General features: G+C 39.1%; 1 protein-coding gene across 2 annotated transcripts in view; it reads left to right on the forward strand.

Annotated features, from left to right (window-relative positions):
* Positions 1-9,800, forward strand: part of ramp1 (receptor activity modifying protein 1) — a 48,897-nt gene extending 39,097 nt beyond the window's left edge. For both annotated transcript variants that reach the window (XM_058653297.1, XM_058653287.1), the window contains exon 3: positions 6,087-9,800. In XM_058653297.1, coding sequence (XP_058509280.1) covers positions 6,087-6,342 — 256 coding nt within the window. In that variant the 3' untranslated portion in view covers positions 6,343-9,800. The remainder of the gene's footprint in view (positions 1-6,086) is intronic.
* Positions 9,801-17,706: the final 7,906 nt, after the last annotated feature.

Here is a 17,706-nt window from a genome sequence, read left to right on the forward strand (position 1 = left end):
CCAAGTCGTAAGAGAACTGTATAGTGGAAAAGCTCCATTAGTTCGCTTATGCCTTACACCGGCTCTGGAAGTACTGATTCAGCATACACACACAAATGCATGCACATAGTGATTTTGACTCATCTGCTCACACCAAACTGTATAAACAGACACAAAAGCAAAGTATACAGTACATGCAGCTATTTACACTATGTGTTTACATAGTGGTATTGACTGATTTTCAACATACAGAAGAGGGAAAAACAAAAATGTTTGTTGTTGTGTGTATGTGTGTATTTTCACATTGGTTCACAGTTTTGGAAAATACACATGTGCATGTTTTTCACTTCGCAAAGATATTTAATCACTTAAGAAAAACACACACACACACACACACACACACAAACAGACAGTGCACAGACTCAGATGTTCAGTCTCCCCCCCAGAGGATAAAGGATGCGGGAGGTTAGTAGAATAACAAAGCAGAGAGAAGAAGAAGAAGAACATTTTGTCTGATGTGCTCAGTAGTGACAGAGTGGCCTGCTTTGTTGTTTTGTCCCCCTTCCGTTTCAGATACAGGAATCTCTCCTGGAAGGCATGACAGAAACTTTCTTAACAAAAAAGATGCAAGTGCTGAGGAAGCCAAAAATACACAGCACTTATATAAGATCTAGGTGTTGACTCATGGGTCAACATCATGCGACAACAGAGATTAGCAGTTCCACCCCATCATGTTTAGTAACCGTAACTGAAGCATAGATGTGTATCCGTGTCATAAAAAAAAGAATCTTCCATTTGCCCCTCGTTTGGTTCTACTAGAACTCTTTGATGCACACATTTCCATCGTTATCTTATCAGATGTTTCCCCGCAGCTATGACGAATAAAAGTATAATGACTTTTCACTGCTGATCAAAACTGTTTGCTGCTTTAGGCCAGAACTCTGCTGTCGTTTGATCTGCAGAGCGACGGCATCTTTGTTACTTAGCAACGCTGTATCTTAGCCTGTGCGGTTGAGTGTTACCCAAGAAACTCGGGAGGAAATGGATGAACCGTAGCTTGACATTGGACATTTGAAAACTTAGTTGGCGCTGCTGACTTGAAATGTGTCACAACCCCATGATGACACAGTAATCCTTTATGGTTTTGATGTTAAAACCAGGAGATTTCGTTTTTGAAGCCAAGGGCAAAATGATGAGACCTGACTCTGATGTCCCTGATAGTGTAGGCATCTCTGGATAGTACAGAGCCAAGCCGTGATGTAACAAAATCACAATTTTCTGAAGACCTTTAGGTGCTTGCAAGCCTGATTAATACCCGACTGCATGTCAGTCTCATTTCTGATTGAGCCCAAGTCTAGAAAGGGTGAAGTCACCTTCCACTTTCAAGAGGCGCGACCAATGAACATAGATCAAAACGCCTCTGTATCTGATCCGGATGACGTATGCAGAACAGAAAACATGTCAATAATTTTGAGGTTATTCATTTAGGGGTGATGGCTATCTAGTAATGGCAACAGCTGAATTGAAAGACAGCTGCTCTTCTCGGGCTTTCAGAGATTCTGAAGTTGGCCAAAACAGCATCCTCACCAGAGTGAAATCAAATCGCTGGCAGACTCCACCGGGTTCACCCAGGCCAGGTGTTTGCTTACAAAGGAATTCAAACTTTCAGGGCAGAGGTATTTCCTTACATGAATAGATCAGGCTTTTCTGAAATATGGTTGTACATGTAGGTATGGACACATACTACACCTTAGTGTGCTGTCGTTACCTTGAACCTCCTTGGGAGCTGAACACTGGCTCTCACTTTCCTAATAAAGTCTATTCCTGCCTATGTCAACGATATCTGAAGAAATCAATCAGCTCTTTCCAACTTTAAACAGAAGTCTCACTCACTCTCATGCATCAAAGTGTGTTGAGAAAATCAGCATTTTTAGCTTGCAGTGACACAGGGGATGCTGTGTAATTAAAATACTTGTTACGCACAATTGTTGGTATTACTTGACCATTTAAATTGTCCTTACGTCAGTAATAACATCCACTATTTCTATGATGTATTGGGCAGAAACCTCTCGCACGAGAAACAACTCTATTGGTACATAGGTTCACTCTATACTTGTGCAGAGAAAACATTTTTGTTTTGGATGTTGTGTGACGCAATATGAAAGTTTGGTAATTTTACACCAATCTATCCACCTCCCTTATCTGGTGTACTCCAGAATTGAACAGGTTGAATAGTTTACCTTTCAGAGACTCTGTTGCATTGCAAAGAATACAAAACTATAGTCTATCAAAACGATCATCACATGCAATCCAATTGCCGTTTTTTAAATCTTTTAATGGAGCTGTCTGCACCAGCACACCCTGCAGTGCCTACACACTGTCTCAGCTGGTTTCCCATGTAGCCCTCAAAGCACAGTGTGCACACAGATCACAAAGAGAGATTCACTGCTGCTTGTCCTAAATATAATACAAAATAAAATAAGACAATGAAACAAAAAAAAGGAACCCCTTTGTGTCTCAAATGACAGCTTATTTTTTTCAGGCTTTTGCAAAAATCTGCCATGACGGAGTGATAAAATAGAAGGTGAAAGCAACAGTAGGCCATTTAGAGAAAAACGTCATTTGAGGGAGCGCTAAAGGTTTCGTTCCCTTCAGCTATAGCTTGTGTGAGGCTGAGAGGAGATTTCATCGTCCTAAAAGTCAAATCATGGATCTATTGATCCATTTACAGTGAATAAGACCTCAGTGTTGCAGATAATGTGCACCAATATGTATCACAAATGTGTATAATTCCTTTCAAACACTGCTGAATAAATAACTTGTGTCAGTCAGTGGAATTAAGGAGCAGCACTGAGGTACTTCTGAAGTTACTGGAGCGCTTGTGTCCTGTGTGTCTATTTTATTTATTCATTGGCCAGGTTTTACTTATTCACACTGCGCTCAGCAGTCAACAGATCACACAACATAAGATGGCATACTCCTCTCTGCCTGAGTCTGTTATCTTCCACATGTAGGACAGTTTTTATGCTAAACTTTGTTAAAGAGCAGCGGAGTTTCAAGAATTTCCGTGGGTCCAAAGGCAAAAAAAAACAACCTACTGAGTTTGTTTACTGGCAAACTGGCTAAATGAATTGCCACTTGTTCTTTTCAATCACCTCTTGCCGTCACTTTCTCTTGTTTAACTATGTGAAGCATCATGACCGACAAGTTGACACTGAAGCTTTTGGCACAGACTCTCATCACATGTGATATAATCACATGCTTGTTTTCCACATGGTTACAAAAAACGTAACGTACAACCGAGCAAGAGGCTCCTTTTCACGAGCCATTGCACAACCTTCATCTCCCACTCACAAAATTACTGACTGACTAAAATAGACAAAACAAACAAACACAAAACACACTTGAGATGAGAGTTGACTCACAGTCACAGAGATCTGACCGTGCACTCTTGTGCATTTGCTGTTGTGTACAATCTGGCAAATTGATGTGCAGTATATAGTTTAAACTAAAATCTCATGAGTCAGTGATAAGACACTCATGAGTCATCATGTGTCTTAACATGTTTTTTCTTTTAAAATGTAACCACAATTTTAACAAATTTCACTTTGCCTATACGGTTTCTGCAGTGTCTAAACATTAGAGTGGATTCACCAAATATCTGTATAAGACTTTTCTTCAAAATAGAAAACAGGTGCATAACTGATACGGCCTGAAGTCATTTAGACTGATTCAGTGTGTTCTTCATTCAGTAAGACAAGATGATTAAAGAGGAGATACCAAGAGAAATCACACATTCAGCAGCTCAGTGAATTATATTATGTGGACACACACACAGGATACAAAGAGGATACTACACTGACCTGCATTCATTTGTGCAGCATTATCCCCAACCTTAATCACAACCAGTTAATGGCTAACCCTAACCTTAACCTAACCACAATTTAAATCTTAGCCTTAAACGTTAGCAGCTTCTCAGAAAAGAGGTTCTGCCTCATTAGGACCAAGTCTTCTGGTCTGGTCTCGATACAGACTACTATAAAATGTCCTACAGAAGAAGCAAATATGAGTACACACACACACATGACGGTTTTGCATTCTTTGTGTGGACACTCAGACAATGCATTCCCAGCCAAAATGTCCTAACACATTTAAAAGGTCCTCACAAAGACAGGTTTCCTTGAAAATTGGTCCACACAGCCTACTAAAGACAAGTCTCACTGGACCTCAGAGACATGAGGTGAACTTTTAACTGCCTCTCTCTCCGTTCACCTCCGTTGCCTTGACCTCTGCTGTGACTCATAAACAACATCCCCAGAAACATCTGCGCTCGTTCGAACAACAGCCGGACCAGGACAAAGAATTCTTTTGCGTCTTCCACAGCTCATTTGCAAAAACTTCAAGGAAAAGAAAGCAGAATAAACACAACCACACAGAGACATTGCCACACAGAGCAACTCTGCAGCACTCTGCAGCACTGGTCCCATGCCAACCAACCCTGTTTACATCCACTAAACTTCCACCAGACCTCGTGTTGGGGTGCAGCATCAAAAGCTGTTGGAATATTAAACGTATTAAATGTGAGCAGTGCAGACCAGAGGGAAATTACGCAGCATATATTCTTTACCAGAGACAATCTTTGGGCTTCAAAGCTGCGCCATCTGACACTTTAGTATGAACATTGGGACAAGTCTCGTCTGGTTTGGAGAGCATGTGCCCCATTCAGGTTTTACTCTTCATTTAGTCTCATGGCTCTCATTAATGAAACCTCCAGCAGCAGCAGCAGCAGCAGCTGTTTTCCACAGAAAAGGCTCTGCAAACTCCACTCTCTGCTCCCACCAAGCAACCAAATGACAGACAATCAAAGTTAGCTACTCGCTGCCAAACACAATGCAGCCTGGAGTGGCTGAGGATGTTTCCCCCAGGAGCTGGTGGAGCATAAGCTGAAGCTCAAAGGAGAGGGTATATTGGATTTAATTTAGTCAGGGTGCCAGAAACCTGACCCTAAGTGGATTCTAATGGTACTCTGTACCTGCTGGATGTGCAAAATGGAGACAGTTTTCATCCTGCGATTGTCAAAACAGTTGTGGAGCTTTACTGTCCTCTGTTTGCCAGAAATATCAAACCTGAAATGTTATGTAAGAATTAGTTTGATTGTAAATTCAAATGAGTCTGCATTTTTTTTCTTCTTGACACAATCAAATCAATATATAGATTGTACATGATAGTTTTTTCAATTTCAGGCGATAATAAATAAATATATTACAGCATAATTTTGAATATAGTATTAAATCTCTGTTGATAAATTGTAAATTCTACACACTGGACCTTTAATGACTGTACGGTATATTTTAATGCAACTTAAAGATACAAATTACTTTCAACATGCATGTATTTTCTTTTTTGTATTTATGCAAAACATAGAACTAATCAATTTTGGAGCAATTACCACATTGCAACCTTTACAATTTCCTAATTGCATCATTTCAAATTGCAGATTAAGATTTTTCTATGAATGAGCATAATCTGCGTGTCTTTTCCAACAAACTCAATGAGCCTTAGAATATAATTAGTCAATTTTAACAGGAAACATTTGCGGGTCAGTCTGGTTATGAACCTCAATCAATAACACGCCACAGAGCCTGTGTGTGTGTGTGCCTGAGCTTTATGTACTGCTGATGTGGTGCACGTTCACACATAATCATGGGTCATTTTCTTAATTAGCATGGAGCAGCAACAACACACACACACACCGTACACCCTAGATTAAGGCAGGGATACACTTCTTCCTGATAAGCAACATCTTTACGTCGACAACCTAACACTGAGTGAGTGTCGTGAGTGCAGTTGTTTACATCCTTGGAAAAACTGTGCTCAGAGTGTATGGAAAATATTGAGCTCTTACATAAACATAAAACATTTTTTGATAATTACCAATGCTGTAAATTTAGGGCAGCTGTGACTAATAAATGTGTTTTTTTTTAACAGGTCTTTTTTTTTTTTTTAAACATAAAAACACACACAAAATATAAACTTTGAACCAGAAAGAATAGAAAAAAAAAAAGAAAGTTTCACTGTTTCTTTACTTTTGTGTCAACAACATCCAGGCTCTACGGTGACCTGACAAACTGCACGTACCTGGTGGCGTTGAAGATGGAGTGCTTCTGGCCCAACCAACTGGTGGACGAGTTCTTCATCCAGGTCCACAAACACTACTTCCATGACTGCTCGCTCTCTGGAAGGCTCCTCAGGGACCCGCCGAACCGCATCCTGGGGCCCTTCATCGCCGTGCCCGTCCTGGTCACTCTTCTCATGACGGCTCTGGTGGTGTGGAGGAGCAAACGCAGCGAGGGGATTATGTAGTCAACAGAATGTCGGTGGGATTTTTGGGGATTGTTCGCAAGACTCATGCGACTGAAGTGAAGAGGAACATTTTTGTCCCTAATGTTGCACCACTCTCATCTTCAGTAACCAAAGGATGTTTGTGACATATGGAACAGGTGTCAATCAAAACCAGAATCTCTACATTACTACGGACCTGGAGTCACAGCTGAATGAGATATATAGGTCAATACAAAGCTACTGCAGCTTTGTCTCACATGGACTGAAATCATTTCACTTTTTACCAAACAAACAGGTGCTCTACTTCTCACCTGAACTCAATCAGTACCAGAACAGGGACTGGTGGAAAAGTTATTGCAAACATAGAATTTGCTCCATCAGGAGAAAGTGCTTCAAAAGAATTTTGGATGTAATGGTGCCACTATTACATTTGGACAGCATGAAAATAACCCTCACATATTTAAGCAAACATCTCCACAGTGCAGAACTTTACAAGGAGATCTGTTTTTACACTCCAACAAGGATACAATGGAACACTTACGCTGACCTCTTTTTAAGAAACCCAGGGACATCAGATTGTGTAGATACAGTACATATACTGTGCAAAGGTCTGACACCACTATGTGATTTGTTTTGTTGATCGTATATACTTAGTCTCTTTATGATAATACAACCACAAAATGCAGGAGATATGTTTGTAGGTTTTAAAAAAAGAAAGATTATCAGGGGAAAAAAAACAGCTTCTACAGGATAAGGTGTCAAGTTCTGTGTTGCATCTCGCATACTTTACGCTGCACTGACTGTACAAATGTAAATATAAATCAGCAAAAACAGTTGGAGAATTTTGTCTTTGAAATGACTCAGCACAAATGTGCTTCATAGTTCATGAACGGTCTAAAATGACTGTATCAGAACGATATTGGTATCGGTATGGTTCATTATCAGTTAAACTGGACTGTCGGCGGCGTCAGTTAATAGCTGTTGTGTGTGTGCGTGCAATGTTTTGTGCTGAGAAAGGCAAAAAACTGGACATGGTTGTGGGTGAGAAGACGGAATCAACTCGGCTTGTACAAGTTATGGTTGGAAACAAAAGTATGCATCATCTTTTTTTCCCAGTCAAATCACACTCAAGGTTCTGCTCACACCCCAATCGCTGTTCAGTCATAAATATCAAACATGTTTAATACTTACAATTTGAAATCAGGAAGACTCGGATGCGTCCAATGACGTTTAACTCGCAGTATCACTAAACGCAGTGTTGTCTTAATCCTGCTCCTGGATTTGGACCCTCCGCTCTGTATGTTTCAGGAGTTTCCCCGCTCCAACACAGCTGATTCACATCAATGGGTCGTTATTTGCAGCACTTGATGACGAGCTGATCATTTGAATCAGGTGTGTTGGAGGAAGGAGGGGGCGTCATCATGCAGGGCAGTCCCAGAGGACCAGGATTGAGAAACACTGATTTAAGACATGCCTGAGCATTATATACACATTGTGTGAGCTGAACTCATTGGACGTTCGCTAATATATAAAGGCCAACAAACTGTAAACTGAAAATGTGGTATTTCTTCTGCAAAGTGTCAGTCATCATCTACCGCTTTATCCTCTGCCAGAGGGTCGCGGGGGGTGCTGTGCCAATCTCAGCTACATCGGGCGATAGGCGGGGTACACCCTAGACAGTTCGCCAGTCCATCGCAGGGCCACACACACAGCTAGAGACAAACAACCATTCACTCTCACACTCATGGTCAATTTAGAGTGTCCAATTTACCTAATCCCCACATTGCATGTTTTTGGACTGTGGGAGGAAGCCGGAGAACCCTGGGAGAACCCACGCACACACGGGGAGAACATGCAAACTCCATGCAGAAAGGCCCTTGTTCCAATCGGGGCTCGAACCCGGGTCTTCTCGCTGCAAGGCGAGAGTGCTAACCACTACACCACCGTGTGACCCTCTGCAAAGTGTAATGCATTGAAATTATAATCTGAGAGAAACAGTTAGCAGTCATGGACTAAAGCACAAGTTTAATTAAGAAAATTCAAAAGTCCAAATTAAGTTATGTTAAGATATAGACAAGGGAGGTCACGCTACGGACTCGTAATTTTGTTCTTATTAATTTATTTAAATTTACATATTTTCAGTATTTCCTAGTTGGATCTTGGCCCTTAGAACACTCTTTTTTTTTTTTCAATGACTATGTTAAAACGTACAGTATATACAGAGGCTATAAGAATGTGCAATATAGAGTGTCTTATATACTTTTTTCAGCACAACCTAGGCAAAAAAAAAATGCAATTTTCACCAACTATATAAACACACCTGAGCATAAAGTACTCCAATTTAAAATTAGTTCACTTTCTGTTCATTTTTATGAACAAAAAGAGGAAAAGGGATTTGTTATTTTGTGACTTCTGCACAATTATTACTACTTTATATCACTACAAAAATTAATAAAGAGACCAGGGAAAATAAGTATGGATGGCCATTAAAACAAAGCGGTGGCCTGACTTTTGCACAGTAGTGTCTTCAGTATGCACAAGATGACATGAATCAGCCAGTGGGTTCTCACAAATGTCTTTGTAACACAACCAAGATGACAAACCACTAAATTAATGTCTGTTGCTGATTTTAACAGATGTGTGTTAAAAGAATATTCTTAATGCAGATGGTTCATTGTCAGGCTGTCATCGTGGGAGTGTAATTAGTTTAAATTTTCTCTCTTTGTGTTACATACCTGCAGCTCAGTCTTGCTACTGGCTTCCATGGCACGCCGAGCAAAAAGTGCAGAAGAAACCACCGTCACAGACCGAAGATTGGCACATGTGCTGTACAGGAGAGAGATGCACAGACAGACAGGTCACTGTGTGTGGGTCCAGGCTCCAATTAGGATCAACTGTGATGATTGTGTTCTGCAGCTTCCATCCCCCATCACCAAGGAAACTAGAATGAAGAAAATGCCACATAATTATAATACGGATAAAAGTTAGGGACTGCAGAGAGATAACATTCAGAAAAAAAGTATCCCATATATTCCCATATTTATTTGAATGACAATGTGATGAAAGAATTAGTACAAACAGCAGAAAAATTACTTTTTTGACCTAAGAAAGAACACGACATTGCACATTACTGTTGAATGTTGCCATAGCTTAAAGCAGTGTGTGCGTGTGTGTGTGTGTATCATAGTCCTGAAGTTGTTTTTATTGATTTATGATCTCCCTGTGTGGTAATGCGTGCTGTGTGAACTGCTTCCCCATTGATATTTTTGAACGCTTCCTTTCCTTCATAGATTTAATGACCTGTAACCCGCGCCTGTCAGCAAAAACACACTTTAAAAACACACACCCACACTTCATGATTTTGTACTTTGTGCCAAAATAGAGTTCACAGAGTGTTTGCTCTGAAGTTGTCTTTCTGTTGGTGTGGTGTGTGACGTGATCATGAAAGAAAAAAGTCCAATAAATACATCTGACACTTCCAGGCATTTCTGTGTCTTATGAAATGAGGGTGAGGCAAAGGAAATGTAGTTACTTTACGTGTGGTTGAGTGTACAGCAGTGCATTATTGTCCTGTAAATAAAGCACAGGTCAGATAATAGTATCAAGAATGTTGCATACATTACAAACTATCCTGTTTGTACGACACGTCAACACTAGAGGTGAAAATGTTCCTTTTTCAAGTGACAAAATATAAGACGCAGGTCACCCGAATGCAAAGTCACTTGAGTTAAGTGTAAGTCAAGTAGAGTGTAAAGTGATTGGAGAGATGTGTCCTCTCAATTGAGACAAGTGCAAGTTGAGTCTGGAGACACTTAAGAATAGTCCAGGACATTTGAGACGAGTCTAATTCAAGTCTCAGGTCAATCAAAGTCGTTCACATGAGAATTGAGTGGTAAAGTAACATAACAAATCCAGGTCAATTGTTCAATTTGAGTTTGAATTTGAATCTTTAAATTGAGGTTTTTTTCTCTCCAGAAATGCTGAAATAAAACCTAGAACCAGATAAGAGAAATCAATGTGTGAAGAAGACATTCACTCCCATTGTCCTCATTGCTGAATTCTCTGTGAAAAAAAAGCAAATAAAGTCTACTGAACAGTACTTTCAGAACTTTAAGACAATGTTAGTGATGAACCAGTGAAGAAAGCAGTGCATTTAGCAAACTTATTAAACTGAGCTGAGAGTAAATATTGCATCAACACTCACAGAGGGAACTCTTATACTGTAAACGGTCAAAACACGTCATTAGACTAGCTTATATTCCAAGTGGCCCAAAGAAAACATCAGCAATAACTCTGTTTAACATGTTTCATGTTGTCACACAGTCTTTCTTAATGGTCCAGTCAGTGTGTAACATAAAGAAGGGCAGTGTACATCAGCCGACATTGGATATACAACCCATTTGTATGTTTGTATTGTTAATGTGTACTTGGGTACTTAAGACAAGGGTCTCATTTTACACAGGCTGCCATCTCGTGATGTCTTGTAAAGTCACATTGGAGCTTTAATATTACCAATTCTGCATAATATATATAATCTGTGCCAGATCTTTCCGTCATGTATTTTATAATCAGTGGCATTCTACACCTAAAACATCCTCTGAACCATTTGTCCTTCCATCTGAAAGCTCACCAGGTAGTCGTTGGTCAGTTTTATTACACTAGACCTGCAACTAATGATTATTTTTTATTATTTTCTCGATTAATCGTGTACTTGTTTGCTCCATAAAATGCTGAAAAATGCTGATTGGCGTTTCCCAAACCTGGAAATTATGATGTTCTCACAAAACCAAAATCTTTCACTTTTAATGATTTCTTTGTCAAATGGAGCAATGCAACCAGAAAATATTCACATTTAAACTTGTTATAATTATTAAATAATCTCTAAAACCGAATAATCAAACTTATTTGGCTTATTTGGCTGTTGACTATCACAAATGAAGTCTCTTTACGGGAACATGATCTACTGGTTGGAAGAAAAAAAAAATGACCTTAAAACTAATCATTAACACTTAAATGTGTCTGAGGTTTGCTGCAAACTGACGTGTTCCACCGACATGATCTCACTTTAATAAAGCACTGATTCTCCCCCATGAATAAATTATGGAGGAAAGCGGCAACCTGAGGAGATTCAGAGGCTGAAGCCTCATGTGTGAGAGGGCGGATACTGTAGCAATACCAATTATGCAGTGATAATGATGATAATGACGATAATAACGACAGTGAGTGGGTTGAGGTCGAAGAGGTCGGGGTCAAGAATACAAACAGGTCTCAAGTATTTGGTTTGTTAAGCAGTTACACATTTAGTTTAACAATGCTATATAATTACAAATGATTGGCTTATCTAAATAAGTTCTAAAATTACTATTTCCATAATTTATTAAACAGTTGATAATTGCTTCTTCAATAAAAATGTCAGAAAATAGTGTCAAATATTGATCAAAGTTTCCCAAACCTCAAAATGATGACATTGAATGCGAATTTGGATCAATTTAAGAACTGAAATCACAAGACTTTGTTATATTAATGTATGAAAAGTAACACTAATAATCCAAAAATTTAAATGTGACTTATGACAAGATTCTTATTATTAAATTATAAATTACTGTATTAACACTCTCTTAGGTTGTGTATAGCCCTATAGGATACAGGATTAAGTTGTAAGGGTAATAAATGAATTACTAAAAAATGTAAGAAATACATAGTGATATAACTGGCAAAATCCATATATTTAACTTTTTAGTCTTCATCGACTTCAAATAAGCCACTGACTCTATCTGCAATATTTCCTTGAGGAGAATGATCCAGAGTCTCTGTGTTCTTATTTCAAAGGCTTTATTCCCCCTTTGTCTTTATATAAGAGCTGAGACCAAAATGTAGGGCTTCTCCCCGAGGATCTCAAAGTGTGAATATCTTCATGTGGGGATAAAAGCTCTGAACAGTTCCTGAGGACCATGTCATCCATTAAAAGTGATGCTTCAGCAAACTGGAAGCCAGGTGAAGAGGCAAAAACTGAACTGTGGTAATGTTTTCAAACTTGTTTAGATCTTTAGCAGGAGTGGAGTTGTGTTTTACTATCCATCCATGCATGTGCACAAGGAAGAGATGAGTAATTGCAGGCATGGTGAGATAAAAGCATGTTAAATAGTTTTTATATCTTTGGGCAGTGCTTCCAAGTTTGAAAAAGTGCTGGTTAAAGTGATTAATGCATTCACACAGCTGTCCAGTAGGTGGCACAATACAAACGTTTGCATTGCCATAATCAGTAATAAGAAATTCTTTAATTTGTTAATTTGATTAAAAGCCTTTAGATTAAGAGGACGTTTAAGGTTAAGGTCAAGGAAAGGTAAAAGTTAAAGGAGGCGGAAATGTGACTTTACAAAAGCAAACTGCCGTTAAACACAAAAGAAGAAGAATTCTTTAGACATCAAGTGTCTTACATAAACGTGGCACCATTAAAGAGAGTGATATAAAGCAACATAAAGCGTTGAGGCACAACTGTGACATGATTAATTGTAAGATGGATTAACAGTTATTGAGGCATTATTGCGTAAATCACGTAGAATCGTTCAATCTATCCACGAAACTGATGACGTTTGGACCAAAACACTTTTACAGATTGCATATTATTTGTTGCTGAGGGAGGGTTTATCACAACCTGGCAACCTGCAAAGTATTGTATGTAACTGAAAGGCATAATAAACCTACATAAATGGATCCTTATCAAACACAAAAGTCGAAATAATGTAATGTCCGTATCTGCTTTTCCCCAGTTATCATTTTCAGCAATCATTTTCTCAAGTGCTGCCGAGGAGCTGCAGGCGTAATACGTACCTTTTTTTTTTTTTTAGATAAAATTAGAGCTCAGCTCTGACCCGTCAAGTATTACTTTGCATCCAAAGAATGCTTGAGGGAAATGTGACTTTTGCTTGATATATTTTCAAAGCGCGTGCATCTGCAGCACCGTCACATTTTTACCACAGAAAGGCTCACATCTTGTCTACCACACGAGAATTATGACCCAAATATAGCCTCTAATCAGCCAATCACATGGCAGCGACTCAACGCACTTAGTCATGCACATACACCTTTTATAGCACAATCTAAATCAGTGATGATAGAAGAAGTATGCAGCATGATTTATGAGTGTCCACTCCAACTTTTCTGAGTTCATACCGTTTATGCTCATTTCAACAGGAGAAGTACTTGAGTTGAACAGCTAATTTTTGGTATTTTCGTCTAACAGAAATGAATGTGCTACAATCTTCAGTTCAACACCGAGCTGCTTTTCACCACACAGAGAGATTATAGATTTAGCCACCAGAAATCATTCGTTTCCATTGTACACTTTTGGAAAAAAACAAAAAAAAACATGCATGTAAGCTCATGTTTCTTAACTAAAATACTGTTTTTACTCCTTGAGGTGCTGAAATGAGATTAGAATTAGAATATAGTTTTGCTTTTTAACCCTTGATCCTTAAAAAAATCAAGAAAAATGGGTTAAAAAAACAGTGGTTTATTAAAAGCACAGCCCTTCAAACTGAGAGAATATGAATAACAATAAATAAAAAAAGTGCGGGTGAAATGATTGGAGCCATTTGTTGGTTATGATTATGGTGAGGTTCAGGGATCTCTTTTATTTCCCTCATAGCATCGACCTCCACTCAATAAAACACAGTAATGCATGCTGGATATCTACTGTCAGATGGGTGTCTTACTCACTGTGTTACAATGCACTGCCAGCTGCTCCACTGTACTTTCTGTACAGACTGTACAAATGCAACGTTTCCCACGGTCTGCAGAAAAGCAAAATGATAGTTTTCTGCAGAAGACAAGGCTGAATCTCATCCACATTTATTCTGTCTTGTGTCAAGTGTGTCCCACACTGGAGGATTTCCAAATCCTGACTTGATTTTAAAAAACGTGGGAGACCACAGACAAACAGATTTGTAACAGATTGTCAATTGTTTCAATCCTGAGAGAGCACAGAATGGACGGTCCAGTCAGGACGCATGCAGGAACATAATTAATTCAACAATTTCAGGGAGGAGATTCCTGGGATTGGTTTTGTCAGACAGCATGACGTCCTGTTGAGGACAGCATCCCGGTTGGTGGGCCCGTTTCTGGATCTCAATGGCCTCCCTGATCCACTGGTGGTCTTTGTTACTTTCAGAGTGGATGACTTTGGCCTTCCCCCAGTCCATGATGTGATTTTCACTTTTACAGTGATGAGGGACCCGACGCCCTTTCACACACCTGGGATTCTGTGCTCAACAGGACGTCACAGCAGGGGGCGTAGTCATCACCTGTATAAAACAGGAAGCAAGATACGTCACATGTAACATCGCGTAACCCTTCTGAGGCGGACCACAGGAAGTGGTCGAAACACGTCAAGGTAACCAAAACAACCTCATTTTTCTATCTGACCGAACAAAACTTAAGCGCAAGTATTTTACCAAGAAGACAGCATGAATATTTTTGGACTGATCATCAAAAAACATTCTGAATTGGGGTTTCATGTGTAATATATGTTATAGAAGTATATCACTTTAACACAACGCTGTGTCTCCAAGTGTAGTGGTGTTTAAATTTCATGTTGCCCGGTGACATTCAAAGTGATTCGTTGTTGATAGTAAAGCGAGACGGCAATTTAACGTGGTAAACTCCTACCATGGGAGCTGTTACACTGAAGGCTATAGTTAGACATAATCTCCCTTTTTCTGAGCATCAGAGAAGTGCTGTTATTATACTGTGTGTCACTGATAAAAATGGCTAATAAAGTCTTAGGACCAAAATCTAGGTGGCGATAAAGCCTAGAAGTTCATTCACATACATATACTTTCTCAGCACTATAGGTTTATATTTTTAGAAGCTGGTCATTTATCAAACAGCAGGAATTGTTGGCTTATATATTTCAAGTATCCCAGTTAATTCTCTCCTCAAAAACATTATCTCTGCTGATTGTAATTTACTCATCAAGGTTCATAAGTGCAGCACGAGTACGCTGGCAGGCACGAGCTAAACGAGGCTGTTCTGCCTTTTTGAAACTAATTAGCAAGCAAACTACGCTCGAAACCTCTGAAACTGCTCATGAGGTCACCAAGATTGGGACGTACTGTATAGAAAAGGTCAAATCAATTCCATTAATGAAACGAAGGGGAACAAATAACACAGCTAAACGGCTCAGGGGTAAAGTGAAAAAACTTACCCACCGGGGGAGGGGGTGGGGGGGGGGATACGAAGAGAATCAGGCAGAGACAACGAGACGAGACACAGGTGAAGCTAATTAGGGCAGAGCAAGTAATCAAACCGACCAGGGAGTGATTAAGTGACACGAAGTGAGTATCAAAACTAAACAGGATGTGTCAAAATAAAAACAGGAAGTTCACAAAAACGCCAGCGCAGCGACGACCAGATAAAAATAAAACGCAAACCAAAACAGGAAAATAAAAGTGCAAATGAAGACCAACTATATCAAAATTCTTTCTGTACTTAAATATACATTTTAGTTGTTTGTACTTTACTTTCTAATTTCCATTCTGTGATAATTTACTTGTGTATGTAAATGTTTTTTTCTTTGTTTCTATTGTTGTTGTTTTTATCTTCAGAATAATTATAGTTTCACATTTACACTGCCTAGCTGTCCATTATATAATAAATAAAGAACCATTACATAATAAATGTAATAAAATATAAATGTTTTTTGTATAATTACTTTATTTGTAACCTTACTTTACTTTAATAATTACATTATTATTCCCGTTTTTGTGTGAATGTGGAAACTACAACGCATATTAACTACCATGGCTAGAAGCTAGAAGATTTCATTCACTTAGACAAATACTTATAAAACATTCACTGACTAATCAGCATGTAGAAGTAGAATGTTCGCATATAAAATATTGCTGCATCTTAAAGGACCAGTGTTGAGAATTTAGTGGCATTTAGGAGTGATGTTGGATATATGATGGCCATTTGGTCGCATGAAAACACGTAAAGTAGTACGAAAGGAAGTAAACAAAAAAAAAAGATATGTCAGAAGTTATGAAAGGATGACTTATCAGACTGTGATGTAAGAAATTGCTCCCACTCTCTTCCCGCCAATGTCCCCACAGGGTAATAACACACATCACAATGTCATTCACAGATGTCAGCTGTTAACTGTAATTCACGTCGCTTGCAGTGCTCTGTGTGTGCGCGTCGGGATTTAATTCCTTCTGTTCTGTTCCCAAGAGGCACAACGAGGGTATTTCTGTTGTGTTCAGTATTTCCCAACTGAACGCAAAGCAATGTTTCAATCAAGAGGAAGAAGCAAGACTCAGGAGCAAATACTGAGTCTGACTGGGGAATTGTTTTGAAGACTTGTTTTGAATCGTAATAGCCTATGGACAAATTAACTGGTCGAAATGAAAATTATAAACAGTCAAGCGATGAAAATTGGAAAAAGTAAACTTTCTGTAAGATTTATATGAAGATTGTTAGGAAAGTCAGTTTAGACCAGACTGAGGGAGCATTTATGTGTATACACCAGCAGCACAAGGATAAGATGCAGTTTATGTCATCAAACTGCTGGATGACTGTGATTTTTTTGGCTGTATAATTCATTTTTGAAACTACCCGTGGACACTTCTTTGTGTTTGCAGCTGGCTCACTTCACAAGAGCAATGATGCTGTTGCCTCAGTTTGTCTTGACATAAAGCAAATCACTTCCTGCGAGTAGCTTGGGAAACGCAGCGAGGGAGTCGTGTGCGGAGGCTTAATTAGCACTGTGTGAACTCATTTGTTTAGATTTAAAATTGAGGCGCCACAGTTTTCCATGAGTTTCATTTAGTGTAAACTGTGAAAACTCCTCAGATACCTATAGCAACGCAACAACAACAAACCCAATCTGTTGGATGAACGCCATTAAAAAAAATTTAATTGGAAAATAGATAAGAAAAACAAATAGCTTTAATTAGTTCTACAGAGGGAACAACTATCTAATAATTGTAGAGTCCTCCAAAGGAAGGAGAAAAGTAAAAGGATTTTGGTTACAATTAACTGAGGCTCTACTGAGCCTTTTGAAATCAGTTTGCAATCATGCTTGCAATCTATGCTTGAAACCTTAGACGTGACTTATGAGGTCAGGGACCACTTATTAACTTTGTGAAAATGACGTTCCTTGTCCTTTTCTCATTTTTGCACTAAGTGAGCCCTGGGCAGCCGGATCAACGGTGTGATGTGGACGTTTCTATTTATTTACACATGGCCGTAGTCGCTGTTGTTATTTATGAGAAAAGCAATGTGATCTCTCGTGGGACAACACAATAATGGCGTCATCTCACTGCAGACACATGAATCAATACTCTGAAAAATCTGTGTCCTCCTGAAGTGTTTGGTGTGAAAAGC

The sequence above is a fragment of the Solea solea genome, chromosome 2 (assembly GCF_958295425.1).
Source record: "Solea solea chromosome 2, fSolSol10.1, whole genome shotgun sequence".
NCBI classification, from domain to species: Eukaryota; Metazoa; Chordata; class Actinopteri; order Pleuronectiformes; family Soleidae; genus Solea; species Solea solea.